The following is a 19,207-nucleotide window of genomic DNA, read 5'->3' on the forward strand; positions in this document are numbered from 1 at the left end:
TACTGTATACTTGCTAATTTATTTATTTTTTATATTTTTATTAAGGTTTTCCAATTATACCAGCAGTTCCATGTGCATGAAGTATCAACATTTTTCACATAACATGAAAGCAGGCGGAAAAAAATTGTGGACTAAGAATCCAGTGTTTACCAGTCAGAGATACAAACAATAATTTCACCTCAATATAACAGCAGATAAGATAACATTAAAGCGGAACTGTAAATTCCTGTAAATTCACCTACCTGGGGCTTACCCAAGCCCCCAACAGCTGTCCTGTCCTACACGAGCCTCTGCGCGAGCCTCTGTTCACCCTCTTTCGTTACCGCCGTCTTGCAAGTCGACGGCAACTGCGACTGCGCGCCCCGGGCTACATAAAGCTTTCTTCACGTTCCAGCCTGCAATAGCATGCTGCGCTAATAGTGCAGGATGCTATAGCGGGCGGGAACGTGAAGAAAGCATTGCATAGCCCAGGGCGCGCAGGCGCCAATGGAAGTAGCTGGCGCAGGAGAACGGAGGCTCGTGCAGGACGGCTGCTGGGGCTTGGGGAAGCACCAGGTAAGTGATTTTTTTTTTTGATTTTTTTTTTACAGGAATTTACAATTCAGCTTTAATTCAATTGGCATAGAAGAAAGCCTCCTTAACGGCTCTTAGGCTTTCAGAATAGTAATCAAGCTATCCATCAATTTCTGCAAAAATAAGAAATCCAGTTAAACATAACTATTCTATAAATCCCACCCACCTCCCTTCCCTATATCTCCAACAGTCCCAAATAGTCTCAGATAACGGTGTCACTAAGCGGAAAATCTGGTCCCTCATATAGGACTTTTTCAACATAAGCAATCCACACCTTAAAACATTTCTTTATAGAATTTTCTTTATGCTTTCCCAAATTTAGCCTCTCCAGATGGATACGATAATTAACCAACTCTGGTACTAGAGTGATGGACGGTGGATGGTTGCTTTTTTAGAGGCCAACAGCACCAGATGTTTAAATTGTCAGATTGTGCACATTTTCCCCATCCAGTAGGGCAGGACAATGAAATAAACAATAGAGGAGATTCTTTGTTCTAGAATTATGTTGGATGGTGTCCATAAACAATGTCATCATCCCAAAAGCCAAAAATTACTCTTACTGGTAATTGGTTTTCCCCATAGCCTCCATGACAGGTCCAGCAGGAGATTACGTAGCCCATCCCTGGGACAGGAAGAACAGAACAAATTTAAACGCCATCTCCCATTACCTACCTCAGTGTTTTGAATATCACCTTGTATGAGTAGGAGACTTACCGTTTGTCAATGGGTGGGTTGCCTCCACCTGTCGTGGAGGCAACGTGGAAACCAATTACCGGTAACAGTAATTATTGGCTTCCACTTGCCTCCATGACAGGTCCACCGTGGACAGTACTTTACGTTCAAAACCCAATTCTTAAATGCTTGGTAGATCCAAATGATAATACTTTATGAAATGTATCATAAGAGGACCATGTGGCAGCTTTGCAAATTTGAAGCACAGAGGCAGAATTCTTTTCTGCCCAGGAAGAGGAGACAGCCCTAGTGGAATGCACTTTCACGCTTTCAGGAGCTGGCATCCCTGCAAATTCACATGCTTTGTTAATACACGGTTTTAACCAATTACTAAGCGCGTACTTTGAGACGCTTTTAACCCTTTTCAGGCACCCTGAAACTGAATAAATTCCTTCCTCTATTGCAGACGTTTTGTCTAGATAAACTAAAATTATTTTCCTCACGTCCAGTAAGCTGCATTTTTCCTCTATTTTGTTTGAGGGATTCGAACAAAAGAAAGGACCGCAGATTTCCTGCTCTCTGTGGAAATCTGACATCACTTTTGGTGAAAAAGAAGGCAGTAACTAAAACGTAATTCTATTCTCCAAGATAGACATGTACGGTGGTTTTAAATTAAGGGCCTGTATTTCTCCGATACGGCTGGCCGTAGTTATCGCCACCAGAAAAAAAGTTTTCAGAGTTAAAAAAAGAGTAACTGTCAGGCTGCAAAAGCTAATTTAAAACCTCTATTCTCCTGTGTTAAACAGTTTAGAAGGAAGCCAAAAAGGCAATACTGAAGTTAAAAATCTCTTACTTTTGATGTGTGCTGAACAGCAAGGCTGGTTATTCCCAAGCTCTTAAGAGGCCGAGAGGCCGCATACCATACTGCAAAGCATTCTGGGGCTACTTCTCCCCACCTTGGGTTCTCCCCTCGGCTGCTAGTGAGATGTTACAGGCTCATGTTACAACAGCTTGTAACGCAGTCAGTCCAGCTCACAGCACTGAAAAATCTCTGGGCAGAGTATACTGCATGAGTCCGCTATTGTTCCTAGCCACATGGCTAATTAATATTCACTGCACAGTAGCGTTGTCTTTTTCCTGAGTGGAATCATCAGGAAGCAGGGAGGACATGACGACACATTTGGCTTCATAGGAGACAGACACACATGGAACCTGCCATGAGCAGTCAGGAGCATCATTCTCTGCAAATACTATATAAAAATTCTGTGAAATCCAAACGTGGACAGTGAAATGCACATGTAATGCAAGTACAGCCAATCTTTAGCTACTGATATATGTGTTTTTTTTTCTCTGAGACCTTATACCTAACAGCTCCTCTTTAAAAGAGGAACTTGAGCCTAAACAAACATACGGTCATTAAGTTACATTAGCTATGTTAATTAAAATACATAGGTAATATAATCTCTTACCCACACTGTTTTAAAAGAACAGGCAAATGTTTGTGATTTCATGGGGGCAGCCATCTTTTTGGTTGAAAGGAAGTGACAGGGAGCATGAGACACAGTTCCAACTGATAAAGGGCAGTGGCCCAAAATGTTGTGCTTTTTTTTTTGTTGCTGTACCACTGCTTTTTGTATTACAAATAAAATATTGAAGATTTCACTGAGAAGGGTCGAGTCCAGATTTGGCTTGGATGTGTATGGACAGTATTGTATGGGAGACTTCACTAGAGCCTGAGGCCTGCAGACACTTGCTTGTGTTACACAGTTCCAACTGTCCTGCTCACCCCTTCCAGCTGCGCGCGCTAGGATTCATATCTCAAATTTAAAAACAATGTGCGCCAGAACAGCAAAAACGAGAACAACATCAGAAATCCCATCATGCTTTGCACAGCATCAAGGGAATAATGCCCGAGCAGTTTTCTTCTGTGCAGCTAAAAATGAGGCTTGGGTAAGAAAAACAAAAGTTCTGATGCTGTGAAACTGTTAAAGAATCACTAAGCCTTTTCAGTGCTGCATATCTAGGCCTTTCTGTAGGAACTCTAGATAATTGGGAATTAAAAAATTAATAAGATTTTACGGAGTATTTTTTGTTAAACTCACAAAAACCTTTCCAGACTTAAATTGTAGGTGTGAAAGGTTTCCTAGCATGAAGCAAAGTTTCAATAGCTTTTTCTGACAGACCTCTGTTTTGTAGTAGGCGCAGTTCAAAAGCCATGCCTTCAGGTTCAGACAGGCCACTGCAGTATGGTATACTTGTCCCTGCTTCAGAAGCCAATCTGATATTGGATCTTCTACCATCTGGGAGAGTAACAGTGGATACCAAGCCTTTTTCGGCCAGTCCACAGCAATCAGGATTATTGTGGCCTGATCTCTTACTACCGTTTGCAGAACCCTCCCTATTAGTTTAAAGGGCATAAAGGCATACACTCTCTCCAGTCCCCAGGAATGCATCCACTCGTTCTGGGAAGCCTCTTGTGTTGAGGGAGCAGAACCTGGGAAGAAGGCAGCAAACAGGTCTATGGATGGAAAACCCCATTTGTTACAAATCACCCTGAATACATCCTTGTTCAGACATCAGTTGCTCTGAAGTAGTTGTTTGCGACTCAACCAATCTGCTAGAACATTATCCTCCTTTCCTTTGAGGTAGCTCAACTTTTTTTATTTATTTTTTTAATGCGGATTATTATAACCCTATTCTATGTAATTTTTTTTTGTATATTCTATGTATGCAACTACAGGAATATATTTTTACAAAAAAAGATTCTGGTCTAAGTGTTCTAATAATTGCAACAAGGGGTAACTGTTACAAATCTATTTTGTGGCTAACAGTGGTCTTGTAATCCACATGACTGACTCTGGGAGAATTAAAGCTTTGAGTTACATTCCCTAAATAAGTTAGTTATTCTGTATTGTATAGGAGCTATCAGTATGTCAGGACTTGCAAAAGGTCTATGAAGCAGCGTGGAGCAAACAGATGTTTTCAAAGTTCATATGAATTATACTTGTGTCTGTTTGTTTGTTGACGTAAAGCTGATGGTGAGCATATTACTGTATTCTATGTATATTGCTTAACACTGTTCTAAGTCTAATATAAACTTCAAATTGGATTAGATAAATATCTTACTATTGGAGTTAGAAACTCACTTTGCTCATTAAATAAATAATTTTAATATATTACAAAATTTTAGCTTCGTGTTTATAGTGATTCTGTATCCTACATAATAATCCTCAAGTGTCCCTGCGTCCTGTCCATCCGTGTGCCAGTGCTTTTGCGCTACTGCGCATGTCAAGCATTGACAGCCGTTAGGACAGGACGCAGGGCGGACGGGCGGCTAGCCGAGCGGGCGGGCGAGAGCGCGCGTGTGGCGGCGGGAGCGTGCGCGGTGGGTATGCAGTAATAACAGACTAGTAATAAATAAATTATATATTCTTCATCTACACTTCTCGCAGATCTGTTGTGAGCGCTTCGAGAATGCTGTGTCCGTCGAATGCAAATATGCATTTGTCCTTTTTTTTATTATTGCTAGTAATTAAAAATATTTTATTACTAGATACATTACATCTCTTTCTATGCAGTCGCCGGATCCCAAAGACCAGACTTGAACGTCTGGAATGTCTCCACCTACGGACTCCAAACGGACCAGCAGAGTGGATACTGCACTGTCCGATCCAGTCTAAGTGTTCCTATTAACAACTACAATACCTGGTTCCAGTTTTACCAGATCTGCATTCCGGTCTATTTTTATTTTTTTTAAATGATTATCATGTTTAAAGGGAAACGTAAGTGCCCTTGCCAGATTTCCACAGCCCCCAGTCAGCCACAGAACCCCACTCAAAGCTGGCCAGTTGCAGGCTACCACTCATGCACCCCTGATTGCGTTTCCATGGCCAAGAGCGTTCTGTGCATGCTCAGTAGTGATTTTTATGCATTGCACAAGTGCAGAATGCTCCTGTGCACGGAAGCACGATAAGAAGGCGTGCAACCTGAGGCCGCTCATACAGCTGATCGAAAGGCACTGCTGCTGACCAGAGGATTGCAGAATGAAAGTGAGGGCAAAGAAATACTGCAGGGGCTGATAGAAGCTCCAGGTGAATGAAACTGCTCTTTTTTTAAGTTTAGGTTTACTTTAAATAGGATCAAAATAGGCAAGGCACCTGGTCCATACGGCATCCACACCTGGGTATCAAAGGAGTTGAGTTCAGGTTTCGATATGCCACTTTATCTTATTTTCTGTGATTCTCTTTTAAGTGGGTCAATGCCTTATGACTGGCATACAGCTGATGTTTTCCCATTATTCTAGACAGGAAAAATATCAGTACCAGGAAACTTTGGACCTGTAAACTTAACATCAGTTGTGTGCAGATGGTGGTATCCTAAGGGATGCTATACAAAATTATGTAGCACAGATTAATCTTATTTGAGTTTGCCAGCATTTATTGACTGAAGACAGGTCCTGTCTCACAAACATGCTCAGTTTTTATGAAGTGAATGAAAATGTAGATTTTGAAAAAGCAAACAAACACAGAACATTTATATTGTGCTTTTCTCCTGGCGGACTCAAAGCGCCAGAGCTGCAACTACAAGGATGCGCTCTATAGGCAGTAGCAGTGTTAGGGAGTTTGCCCAAGGTCTCCTACTGAATAGGTGCTGGTTAACTGAACAGCCAGAGCCGAGATTCAAACCCTGGTCTCCTGTGTCAGAGGCAAAGCCCTTAACCATTACACTATCCAGCCACTGTCAAAATAATAAATAAATAAAAATAAAATGAATAAGGAAAAAAAGGTAATATAGTGACTTTACAAAAGGCTTTTGAGACTGTTTCCTACAATAGACATATGCAGAAGCTGAGGATACAGGCACTAGGAGAAAATGTGTGTGTATGCGGATAGACAACTGGTTACGGGACAGAAGACAAGAGTGGTGGTAAATGGAACATAATCAAAATGGAAACGGTTAGCAGTGGGATCCCGTAAGGGTCAGTACTAGGTCCAATTCTTTTTAATTTACGTGTGCCTTCCCCTGGATTAACTGGGATATGTGCGGGTTCAGATCAATGATTTTTTTTTCCCCCCTGGTTGAACTTGACGGACGGGTGTCTTTTTTTTTTTTTCAACCACTGTATATCATTGCTAATGTTAAAAAAATCATCAACATCAACTTCTTTTAGGCCTTTCACAGTGGGACGTTGTGTTTGATGCGACGTTAAAAATCACACAACGTGCCCCTAACGCAGCGCATGTAGGTTATGAAATTGGACGGTATTTTGCACTGCGTTATGTGTCTCTTGGTGCGCAGTTTTCGTTGCATACTGATGTAACAAAAACGGCACATGCGTTACATTTAAAAAAAAAAAAAATACATTACCGAGCATGTGCAACACACAACGCAGAAAATGTATTGCTAAACGCACAGCATGCAGCACTTTCTAAATATTGCTACACGTTACACACAATGCAACGTGTGCACTGTGAATGTCACACAGACTTTGTATTGCTGTGCGTTAGTCTGCGTTATAATTTTTAATAACGTGTGACTTTAACGTCCCACTGTAAAAGAGGCCTTAAAGAGGGTCTGTAACGCATGTTAACCACTTGAGGACCCACCCTTTACCCCCCCTTAAGGACCAGCGCTGGTTTGATTGATCTGTGCTGGGTGGGCTCTGCAGCCCCCAGCACAGATCAGGGTGCAGACAGGGAGATCAGATTGCCCCCCTTTTTCCCCCCTATGGGGATGATGTGCTGGGGGGGTCTGATCTCTCCTGCCTGCTGTGGGTGGCGGGGGGGGCACCTCAAAGCCCCCCTCCGCGGCAAAATTCCCCCCTCCCTCTCCTACCTGCTCCCCCCCCTGAGATCCGGGCTGCACAGGACGCTATCCGTCCTGTGCAGCCAGTGACAGGACGTCCCCTGTCACATGGCGGCGATCCCCGGCCGCTGATTGGCCGGGGATCGCCGATCTGCCTTACGGCGCTGCTGCGCAGCAGCGCCGTACAAATGTAAACAAAGCGGATTATTTCCGCTTGTGTTTACATCTAGCCTGCGAGCCGCCATCGGCGGCCCGCAGGCTATTCACGGAGCCCCCCGCCGTGATTTGACAGGAAGCAGCCGCTCGTACGAGCGGCTGCTTCCTGATTAATTAGGCTGCAGCTGGCGACGCAGTACTGCGTCGCTGGTCCTGCAGCTGCCACTTTGCCGACGCACGTTATGAGTGTGCGGTCGGCAAGTGGTTAAGAAGAGCCAACTGGCACGACTGAGCCAGATTACCGGGACCGATGCCACGTGAACGGAGGCACTTGGGAGAACAGCGAGGGACGCATCTGTGCTCATGGGGCTGGAGGAAGCACCGGGTGAGTATAAAATATTTTTGTTCAGCTATCTCAGATACACTTTCAGCATTTATCATATCTTTTTACAAGGTTTTCAATCCTTTTGTTGGAGTAGCATCACACGCCTTACCTATAGGTTAAAGTAATTGAGGGTGAGGGAAGGGACTTCATGTTAATACTGCTAAAAAACAGTTACTGGTGTTCTGCAGTCATGTGCAAAAAAAGTGGTACAGGGAGAGAAAACGTTAACTGACAGACGCAAGTTAATTTACAAAAAAAGAAGAAAAAAAATACCTTGCATGGCAGATAAAAGAAGACTGTTACTTTCTGAAAAACCCTCATTTTTTTCAAAATATAAAACAAACAGAAAATGGATTGGCTACTTTTTACTCTTGAAAGACAATCCTATCCAGAACATTTCAAAATCACTCACCACAACTGAGGACAGAAGAATACCAGATGCCGAGTAAATGTCCAATACAGGACGTGAACTGCTCCCTTTATCACTTTTCAGATTTTTCATTAAGGCTTTAGGGAAAAAAGTAACATTCTGTAAACAAATGCTAGTAGAACATGGACAGCATGTAATATTATACAGCTAGGTGTAATTTTAGACAATGGGCTCTATTCTCAATGACTTCCCGCATGCGGTAAAGTACATGCGGGAAGTTTGCACCCAAAATACCGGCAAGTTGGGATTCTCAAAATGTTCCGCATGTTTTTTCCGCATGCGGAAAAAGTGTGATAAAAGTGCGGGATTCATGCGGTAAAATTTCCGCAAAAGTCGGTATTTTCCGCAATAAAAGATCAATTCTCAAAGATGTTCAGGCGCATCATTTCCTCGTTAATTACCGAATTTTTATCACCTACAAGTAGTAGGTGATATATTCCGCATCCCATTGACTTTAATGAAGTGTGGAGGCTTAAAGAGAATCTGTATTGTTAAAACCACACAAAAGTAAACATACCAGTGTGTTAGGGGACATCTCTTATTACCCTCTGTCACAATTTCGCCGCTCCCCGCCGCATTAAAAGTAGTCAAAAACAGTTTTTAAAAGTTTGTTTATAAACAAACAAAATGGCCACCAAAACAGGAAGTAGATTGATGTACAATATGTCCACACATAGAAAATACATCCAGACACAAGCAGGCTGTATACAGCTTTCCTTTTGAATCTCAAAAGATCATTTGTGTGTTTATTTCCCCCTTCTGTCCCCTTCTTCTCTCATGCACTGAGCATTACAGGCTTCTTGCAGACAGCTCTGCCTGTGCTTGTGTTTGTAATTCCTCAGTATGTGTCAGCCAGCTACTTTCACAGCCTAACAGAGGAGGATTTTTATCCAGCTCTCTTCTATCACTGATAAGATAGCAGAGAAGCTGCTGGCTTATGTAAATAAAACACACACTGGAGTGTGCATAGAGGAACAGACCAGCATGGAAGAGTTGGCAGCCTTCCAGACACAGGCCGACAAGTCTGACAAGGGAAAGATACATTGATTTATTACAGAGACCGTAATAGTACAAAGTGCTGCAGTGAGCCAGAACAGATTAGAATAGGTTTAGGAACTTGTAGGATGGTAGAAAAAACGTTGTAATTTTTGTTACAGAGTCACTTTAAGGGCTGTGCTTGGTGGACTTTAACTTTTTTTTTTTAAACACTTTTTCATGCGACCTATTTACCGCATGATTCCCGCATGAATAATGGCCGTTTCCGCATCTTTTTTCCCGCATGCGGCAAACATGCGGAAACATATTAGTGAATCTGGAAATTTTACGGCGTTTTCCGCATGCGCTTAATTTCCGCACAAATAAAAAATACCGCACATGCTTTTGAGAATAGAGCCCAATATGTTAAAAGGACACCCGAGGCAAAAATAAACGAATGAAATTGTATCTATCTTCCTTCTCCTAAAAATGACTTAAGATTTTCAACAGTTCTATTTTATGTTTAAATCCACTTTTTAATCTTTAACGGTTTTATTGCTTTTGCTCAATGACCCATTCATTGAAGTATGCCAGAGTTAAAATATATGAACTATTGACCCTTTTTATCTCTCTTTCCTGCTCTCAGAAGCCATTTTCTGCTAGGAAATTGTTTTAAAGGTTGGAATTTTTTTTATCAGTGAGGGCTCGTTTCCACTAGTGCGGCGTGCGTCTCGTAGACGCACGCCGGCACTGAGCGGGTGGGCGGGATCGCAGGCGATTCCCATCAGCCGTGCCATGCACGGCTATGGGAATCGCAGCCTCCGCCGCGAATTCTGTGGGGTTTCCGGCCGAATCGCTACTGCAAGCGATTCGGCCGGCGGCGCCGTTATCCCCTATGGCAGAGTTTCCCCGCGCGATTTGCCTGCGGGGAAACTCTGCGGATTCGCGGCCGTTTCCGCGAGAGTGGAAACGGGCCCTGAGGGTCACACTGTAGTCACTTCCTGTCTGAGTCAGGACTGAGTTAGCCACTTGCATACCTGATATTTTACTCTTTCAGGCAGAGAAAGAAAAAAGGAACACAGCATAGTTATTTGTGTGCTAGACACTGTACATATCCATGTCTATCTAATGGCCCATACTCACGAGGGACTTTTGTCGCCTCAACACGCGGCGCGCGCGTGTTGCGGCGACAGGTCGCCCGTGAGTATGGGCCGTCGCGCGCGCGCGCACCCCGAATTGTCGCCCGTCGCTCATGTCGCCATGCGATTGAAAGTTTCAATCGCATGGCGACAGTCGCCGCCGCACCTCCCCCGCAACTGTCGCTAGTCCGCGTGAGTACGCGGACTAGCGACAGCAACCTCCATTGTGGTAAATGGAGCTTCCGGCGGGGGGGGAGGAGGAAAGTCGGCGACAGCTTCCGTCTCGCCGCTGGTCCCTCTTCCGCGTGTGTACGCGGAGGGACCTGGCGAGGAGCTGTCGCCGGCCTGTCGCCCACCAGCTCACACGCTCACGTGTGCTGGCGACAGGCCACTTCTACAGCCCGTGAGTACGGGCCATTATCTTGTCACATGTCACCTCAGGTATCCTTTAAAATCAAGTTAGCCACTATGGCATGTTTTAAGTGCACTTTATATACCGTTAGGTACATAAATATTTGGACAGACAATTTTTTCTAATTTTGGTTCTGTACATTACAATGAATTTTAAATGTAACAACTCAGATGTAGTGAAAGTGCAGACTTTCAGTGGGGTGAACAAAAAGATTGCATAAAAAATGTGAGGCAACTAAACATTTTCTTAACTCAACCCCTTTATTTCAAGGGGCGCAAAACTAATTGGACAATTTAAATAACTGGAAATAAAATGTTCATTTCTAATACTTGGTTGAAAACCCTGAAATCATGACCTCATGGACATGACCAGATGCGGGTTTCCTCCTTTTTAATGCTCTGACAGGCTTTTACTGCAGCGGCTTTCAGTTGCTGTTTGTTTGTTGGCCTTTCTGTCCGCAGTTTAGTCTTCAAAAAGTGAAATGTATACTCATTTGGATTAAGATCGGGTGACTGACTTGGCCATTCAAGAATTTTCTACTTCTCTGCTTAAATAAACTCCTGGGTTGCTTTGGCTGAATGTTTTGGTTCATTGTTCATCTGTATCATAAAACGCAGCCCAATCAATTTGTCTGCATTTAGCTGTTACCAGTGCCACGGACACCCAAGCCATCACACTGCCTCCACTGTGTTTTACAGATGATGTGGTATGCTTTGGAAAATGAGCTGTTCCATGCCTTCTCCATAATTTTTTCTTGTCATCTTTCTGGTGGAGGTTGATCTTGGTTTCATCTGTCCAAAAAATGTTTTTCCAGAACTGTGCTGGCTTTTTTATATGTCCTTTAGCAAAGTCCAATCTAGTGTTCTATTCATGAGGCTTATAAGTGGCTTGCACCTTGCAGTACACCTTCTGTATTTACTTTCATGCAGTCTTCTCTTTATATTAGACTTGGCTATCGATACGCCTACCCCCCGGAGAGTGTTGTGCACTTGGTTGGCTGTTGTGAAGGGATTTCACTTAATCATGGAAATGATTCTGCGATCATCCACCACTGTTATCTTCCGTGGGCATCCAGGTTTTTTGCTTTGCTGAGTGCTTTCTTTCTTTCTCAGGATGTACCTAACTGTAGATTTAGCCACTCGTAATATTATAGCAATTTCTTGGATAGGTTTCTCTGTTTTCACAGCTTAAAGTGGACCCAAATTAAAAATACAAGATTTCAGAAATAAAATCTATTTTCTAAATTATAATAATAAATAGCCTTTTTTCAGCTGCATTATCACAAATACACAATATTTTACATTTATTGAAGAAACCCCTCCCTTCCTTTCAAATTGCCGGGACAGAATCTGGTAAACTGATGGAGTAGGTGGTGTCCAGCAAAGGAGGAATTGCTAATGGCTGCCCCCTGTATAACCTTAGTTATGAAAAGAGAAGGGGGGAAAACATGCACTGAAACGCTCATAGGCTTGAAGGAGTGTTTATTTTTCTTTGTATGTGTCAGAGTGGTGCAACTAAATATTTTTAATTAAAAAAAAAACGTTTGGTTTGGGTCCGCTTTAACCCCCTTGGCGGTATGAAAAATACCGCCAGGGGGAAGCGCAGCAGTTTTTTTTTTAATTTTTTTTTTTTTTTTTATCATGTAGCGAGCCGAGGACTCGCTACATGATAGCCGCTGCTCAGCGGCATCCCCCGCCCGCTTCGATCGCCTTCGGCGATCACCGATCAGGAAATCCCGTTCAAAGAACGGGATTTCCTGGAGGGCTTCCCCCGTCGCCATGGCGACGGGGCGGGATGACGTCAGCGACGTCGGGACGTCATTGGGAGACCCGATCCACCCCTCGGCGCTGCCTGGCACTGATTGGCCAGGCGGCGCTCGGGGTCGGGGGGGGGGGGGGGGGGGGCGCGCCGCACCGGATAGCGGCGATCGGGCGCGCGGCGGCGGCGATCGGGGTGCTGGCGCAGCTAGCAAAGTGCAATAAGCGGCCTTCCGTGTTTCGCTTACCTCATCGCCATGGCGACGGGCGGAGTGACGTCATGGACGTCAGCCGACATCCTGAAGTCAGCCGCCTCCGATCCAGCCCTTAGCGCTGGCCGGAACTGTTTGTTCCGGCTACGCTGGGCTCGGGTGGCTGGGGGGACCCTCTTTCGCCGCTGCACGCGGCGGATCGCCGCGCTGCAGCGGCGATCAGGCAGCACACGCGGCTGGCAAAGTGCCGGCTGCGTGTGCTGCTTTTTATTTGGTGAAAATCGGCCCAGCAGGGCCTGAGCGGCAGCCTCTGGCGGTGTTGGACGAGCTGAGCTCGTCCAGACCGCTCAGCTGGTTAAACAATACCATTTGTTTGGCAGTCCTGCAGATCTATTTCCCTACAGTAGTGGTAATCACACACCTGAAACAAGCATGCAGCTATTCCAGTCTGACTTCAGTCAGAGCACCTGATCTGCATGCTTGTTGAGGGGCTGTGGCTAAAAGTATTAGGGTACGTTTCCACTTGTGCAGCGCGATTTGCTCGCGGAAAACGCGTCAACGAATCCGCATATGATTGCGGATTCGTTGACGTTTCCAAGCGGATTTTCACGCGGAATCGTTTGCGATTTTAACCATGTCAATGCCGGCAAGCATTGACATGGATTTTTAAAGGAAATCGCACGCAGAAACGCCGGGAAAACCGCAAGATTCAAGTGCTTGCGGTTTTCCTATTTAGTTACATGACCGACGATTCGCGTGCGGGTGTGCGGCTTGCAAATTCTGACGGCTCAGCTGTGCAGATTTTTTCTGCATAGCGAGCCGCACAGAATTCCTGACAAGTGGAAACGGCGCCATCCACTTGTATTGGTTGAGCGAATCTGCATGCAGGAAACGCATGCAGATTCGCTCTAGAGTCAGGCAAATGGTATTATTTTAAAAAGGAAAAAATCCATATCCTTCTCAGTTTAGGTTCCCTTTAATTGATAATGACATAACAATGGACATGCTAACACCTGCCCATTAAATTTCTTTTGAGTCAATTGTCCAATTACTTTTGAGCCCTTGAAATGAAGAGATTGTGCTAAAAAATATATCAGTTGCCTCACATTTTTATGCAATTGTTTTGTTCAACCCACTGAATTAAATCTGAAAGTCTGCACTTGAGTTATTTTATTTAAAATGCATTGGGCTTGATTCACTAAGACAAATAGCATGCCTTATCAAAATTAACACGCCTTATCAGAGTAGCAGAGCACTACGAACCCACAGGGGCTCAGGGCAGGACAAGTGGAGCTCTCGTCATTGCCAATTAGCAGGCATAAGTTCGCTATGCTACTCTGATAAGGCATTGTAACAATCTTACCTGTCAGCGATGAGTCCTGCGATGTCACTCACAGCGTCTCCGGCGGGACTCGTTCGCGTGCGCAGCTCTCTTTTGGCATCCCTCAGTGGAGTCCCAGCAGTTACGTGTGCGCAGTGCGTCCGAACGGTCTCGTGCATCACAAGAGGGCCTTTACAGGCTAAGGAGGTGTGTGCGGAGGTGTCAGCCCTGACGTCATCAGCTGACACCTCTCCTGGGGGTTGGGCTCGGGAATCACTCTGTGAGTATATAGGCCAGAGCAATTCAGTTTCTCACTGGCCTTGGTACTAATCAGTTCGCTGGTTCTTGGCCTAGCTAGCTACCGCTGAGATAAATTAATATATTGTGTAGACGCACAATATATATGTACTATAGTTAGTCAGTCATTCTTGTGTTCTTACTGATAGCTGTAATTTGTAATTATTCGTAATAGCCTCCTGATATTATTGAAGTACCATCTCATTGTATATTTATCTGTGTACCGACCTCTTGCCTGATCTCGACCTTGCTCTAGTCTAGTCCTTCTGTACGATTGTCATCTGATTTACGTTACCGACTCGGCCTGTCCCTGACTCTGCTACTGTTTGATCCTTGCAATACGACTGACATCTGATTCATGTGACTGACCCTGCTCAAACTGATTACGATATATCCTTGCGACTTTGTACCTTGACATTATATACTTGTGCACAAGTACTGACCGGACTAGACCTTGTATTACTGTTATATATATTATCTGTGTCTGTTCTCGTCACGCACCAGCGTGATAGGCATGTTAACTTTGAGAAGGCGTGTTATCTCTGATAATGCATGCTATTTGTGAATCAAGCCCATTGTGTTACTGTACAGAACCAGAATTAGAATATAGATTAGACATATGACTGGGGTAGGAATTAGATTGTGAGACCCTCTGAGGGAAAGTAAAAGGGAATCTGAAGTGAAAATAAACTTATGATATGATTTGATTTGTATGTGTAGTGCAGCTAAGAATTAAAACATTATTAGCACAGATATGAGTCTCATATTAGTTCCAGTACAGGAAACTTCAGTTGTTCTCTATGCAGAAGAGCTTCTGTGAGCTCTGCGACTTTATAAAGTCATGCACAACGCTGTCTTAAAAAACACGTATCTCAACTGTCTCATTGTTTCTTCTTTGTTTATGTTTTTTCTGCAGAGAAAAGTTCAAAGGGCCAGTAGCCTGCTCTGTGAAATCATTTAAAATGCTGAGTGTTTTGTGGAAACTGCAATTATTACAGAATGATGTAATGAGAGAGAGAGAGAGAGAGATATAATATATATATATATATATATATATATATATATATATATATATATATATATATATATATATATATATATATATATATATATATATATATATATATATATATATATATATATATATATATATATATATACACATATATATATATATACACATATATATATATACATATATATATATATATATACATATATATATATATATATATATATATATATATATATATATATATATATATATATATATATATATATATATATATATATATATACATATACACTTGAATAAAAAAGACACTATTTTCTTTGCTACTTATGTTCTATTAATTATCCGTACTACACAACCAATTCATTATAACATGAGATTTTTATTTTTTTTTTTTGCTTCAGTGTCACTTTAAGTAAAATGACACTATACTCTGCACAGTGCTGCAGAAGATGTCGGCGCTATATAAGTACTAAATAATTATAACTTTTTCCCCCGTATACATCACTATGTACTAATCTGAGACAAGCTTATGCGCTTTGGGTCCTACGGGAGAAAAGCGTTTTACAAATGTTTCATTGTTGTTGTAGTTTAAAAAAAAAAAAAAAAAAAGAAGATATACCTATAGATCCTCCATATGGACCAACAGCCACAAGGCAATCTTTAAATTCTTCTCTGATGTTCCATTCCATTTGGTACAAATCAAATTTACTGTGGACCAAAAAAAAAAGAGAATACATGAAAAAAAAAACTCTGAAAAAAAGTAGTAAACTTTTGCAAGAGATATCTACGAAAATAAAATAAAGTATTTTCTTTTCCTTTCTTTGTACAGCCCTTGGTCTTCCTAAGAAATATAAAAACGTAGTTTCAGATCACTAGCCAAATGGATGTGAGAAACAGCACGATAAGTCCAGCACTGTAGTTGCAAGGATATGAGGATGCAAGGACTGGGGAAGAGTCTGTGTGCATGGATAGGGAACTGGCTAATGGACAGAAAAAGAGTTGTGGTCAATGGATCATACTCAAAATGGGAGACTGTTAGCAGTGGGGTCCCACAGGGGTCTGTACTGGGTCCAGTGCTCTTCAATTTATTTATTAAATGATCTAGCAGATGCAGTAGAAAGCAATGTTGCTATTTTTGCAGATGATACAAAATTGTGCAGAATCATCAACTCTCAGGAAGATAGGGACATACTGCAACAGGATCTGGATAGGATGGCTACATGGGCACATAAATGGCAGATGAAATTCAATGTTGAAAAATGTAAAGTCGTGCATTTTGATTGTAACAATGGTCTAGCACCATACAAAATAGATGGGATACAGTTGGAGACATCAAACTTGGAGAAGGGCTTAGGAGTACTCATCGACAACAAGTTAAATAATCATATTCAATGCCAAGCCACTGCAGCTAAAGCTAATAAAACACTTGAGATGCTAACATAATATTGCCCGTTTAACTCTCTAGTAAGGCCACATCTGGAATATGGAATTCAGTTCTGGGCACCACATTACAGGAAAGATATTGCAGTTTTACAGCAGGTGCAGAGACGAGCAACAAAATTGATACGAGGGATGGAAGGTCTCACCAAGAAAGGTTAGATAAACTGGGTTTATTTAATCTTGAGAAAAGACGCCTTGGAGGGGATCTAATTAACATGTATAAATACATCAGAGGGAAATATAAAAGCTTTTTGTCCCTAGGCCTTCTCAAAGGACTAGAGGACATGATCTGCGCATTGAGGAAAAACGTTTTAGCCATTTATTTAGGAAAAGGTTCTTTACAGTAGGAGCGATTAAGATGTAGAATGCATTGCCAAAGGAAGAAGTTATGGCAAATTCTATACCTGCATTTAAAGGGGGCCTAGATGCTTTCCTTGCATTGAAAGACATCAATGGCTACAATTACTAGGTAATGCCCAGTGATGTTGATCCAGGGATTTTATCTGATTGCCACCTGGAGTTGGGAAGGAATTTTTCCCTTTTGGGGCTGATTGGACCATGCCTTGTAAGGGTTTTTCACCTTCCTCTGGATCAACAGGGATATATGAGGGAGCTTGCTGGTGTTGTACTTTGTTCTCTGGTTGAACTCGACGGACGTATGTCTTTTTCAACCCAAATAACTATGTAACTATGAATTACAATGGAATACTAATACTACACAGTACTATATAAGACATTTATTATGTGGGAAAATATGGACCGAATAAATGTTATGCATGAATGTATCAAGTTTTTGGAAATAAATATAAAACGATAAATCAAATGTGCATCAGTAAATAACTACAGTGGGGGAAATAATTATTTCCTTCCCTGCTAATTTTGTAAGTTTGCCCACTTACAAAGAAACAGTTTGTAATTTTTAATGTAGTTTCATTGTAACGGAAAGAGACAGAATTCCACCCAAAAATCCAGAAAAAAACATGCCGAAAGGGAAACACACATGTCAACAGATGTTATGTTATCGGTTATAGGATTTGTCCACTTGTCAGGCAATGGCTGCCGATAGAGAGGCAGGCCAAGGCAAGACAGGTGGGAGTGACTCCAGAGCTTTGGAAAAAATTCAGGCAAAAAAAAAAAATCGCCATGTCGGTTTTGGTGATGAGGGGGCAGAGATTCTAGCTTAAGTTAGAATGGGGCTAAATGCATTTTATTTTACTCTGAGTACTTAGTAGTCAAAGTTCGTATAAAAAAAAAAATTCCTAAGAAAAGGGAAGCTTCGGGATTCTAATGAGGCTTCCCTCAGTGTCTTCCGGTCCCCCATTGCCTAGCCTGGACCCTCCAAAGATTTTCGACAAGGGATTGTTGGTAATGCGATCAGAGACGCGCTCCTCTTCAAGCACACGGGCTGCCATACTGCACTGGGCACAAGTGCAGCCGTGTCTGAGCAGTGAGACGGAGCCACTTGTGCATGCGCAGCTCCATGCTACTGCACTGACCACACTTGTGCCAGCAAAGGTGCACGGCTCTGATCAGCAGGATAATCCCGGCAAGCAGGAGAGGACATCAAGGAAAGCCTCATTAGAATCCAGAGGCTTCCTTCTCCTTAAAGGGGCACTATGGCGAAAAATTGTAAAATTTAAAACATGTGCAAACATAGAACAATTAAGTACGTTTTTTTCCAGAGTAAAAATGAACCATAAATGACTTTTCTCCTATGTTGCTGTCACTTACAGTAAGTAGAAATCTGACAGAAGCGACAGGTTTTGGACTAGTCCATCTCTTCATAGGGGATTCTCAGCAAGGCTTTTATTCTTTATAAAGAAATTCCCTATAAAGGATTTAAACAATGATGCCGGCCAGCTTCCCTGCTCACTACACAGTTTTTTTTGGCAGTTGGACAGAGAAACTGCCATTCACTTAGTGCTTTTGTAAATAAACAAATCCATGAGAATCCCCAATGAAGAGATGGACTAGTTAAAAACCTGTCGCTTCTGTCTGATTTCTACTACCTACTGTAAGTGACAGCAACATAGGGGTAAAGTAATTTATGAAAGTAGAGAAGGAGGAGCGCTCCATAGTGTAATACCGCTTTATTAACCCTCCTGGCGGTCTATTAAAATCCGCCAGGGGGCAGTGCAGCAGTCTTTTTTAATTTTTTTTTTTTAAATCATGTAGCGAGCCCAGGGCTCCCTACATGATAGCCGCTATGCAGCGGCATCCCCCCGCCCGCTTCGATTGCCTCCGCCGATCTCCGATCAGGAAATCCCGTTCAAAGAATGGGATTTCCTGGAGGGCTTCCCCCGTCGCCATGGCGACGGGGCGGGATGACGTCACCGACGTCGTGACGTCATTGGGAGTCCCGATCCACCCCTCAGCGCTGCCTGGCACTGATTGGCTAGGCAGCGCACGGGGTCGGGGGGGGTGGCGCGGCGGATAGCAGCGATCGAGCGCTGGGCGGCGGCAATCGGTGTGCTCATGCAGCTAGCAAAGTGCTAGCTGCGTGCAGCAAGAAAAAAAAATTATGCAAATCGGCCCCGCAGGGCCTGAGAAGACCTCCTGCGCGGCTTACCCCGAACCGCCAGGAAGGTTAAAACAAGTTGCGCAAAATAAAAATTCAC

General features: G+C 43.0%; 1 protein-coding gene across 2 annotated transcripts in view; it reads right to left on the reverse strand.

Annotated features, from left to right (window-relative positions):
• Positions 1-19,207, reverse strand: part of VPS16 (VPS16 core subunit of CORVET and HOPS complexes) — a 165,995-nt gene that overhangs the window by 144,270 nt on the left and 2,518 nt on the right. The window contains exons 2-3 of one of the 2 annotated variants that reach the window (XM_068244836.1): positions 15,769-15,857; positions 8,004-8,098 (exon numbers count right to left, since the gene is read on the reverse strand). In XM_068244836.1, the coding sequence (XP_068100937.1) occupies positions 8,004-8,098; positions 15,769-15,857 (184 nt within the window). Of the gene's footprint in view, positions 1-8,003; positions 8,099-15,768; positions 15,858-19,207 lie in introns of those variants that run through there. The other variant, XM_068244837.1, reaches the window with a different exon arrangement.

Source organism: Hyperolius riggenbachi, chromosome 7, assembly GCF_040937935.1.
Source record: "Hyperolius riggenbachi isolate aHypRig1 chromosome 7, aHypRig1.pri, whole genome shotgun sequence".
Classification (NCBI taxonomy): Eukaryota; Metazoa; Chordata; class Amphibia; order Anura; family Hyperoliidae; genus Hyperolius; species Hyperolius riggenbachi.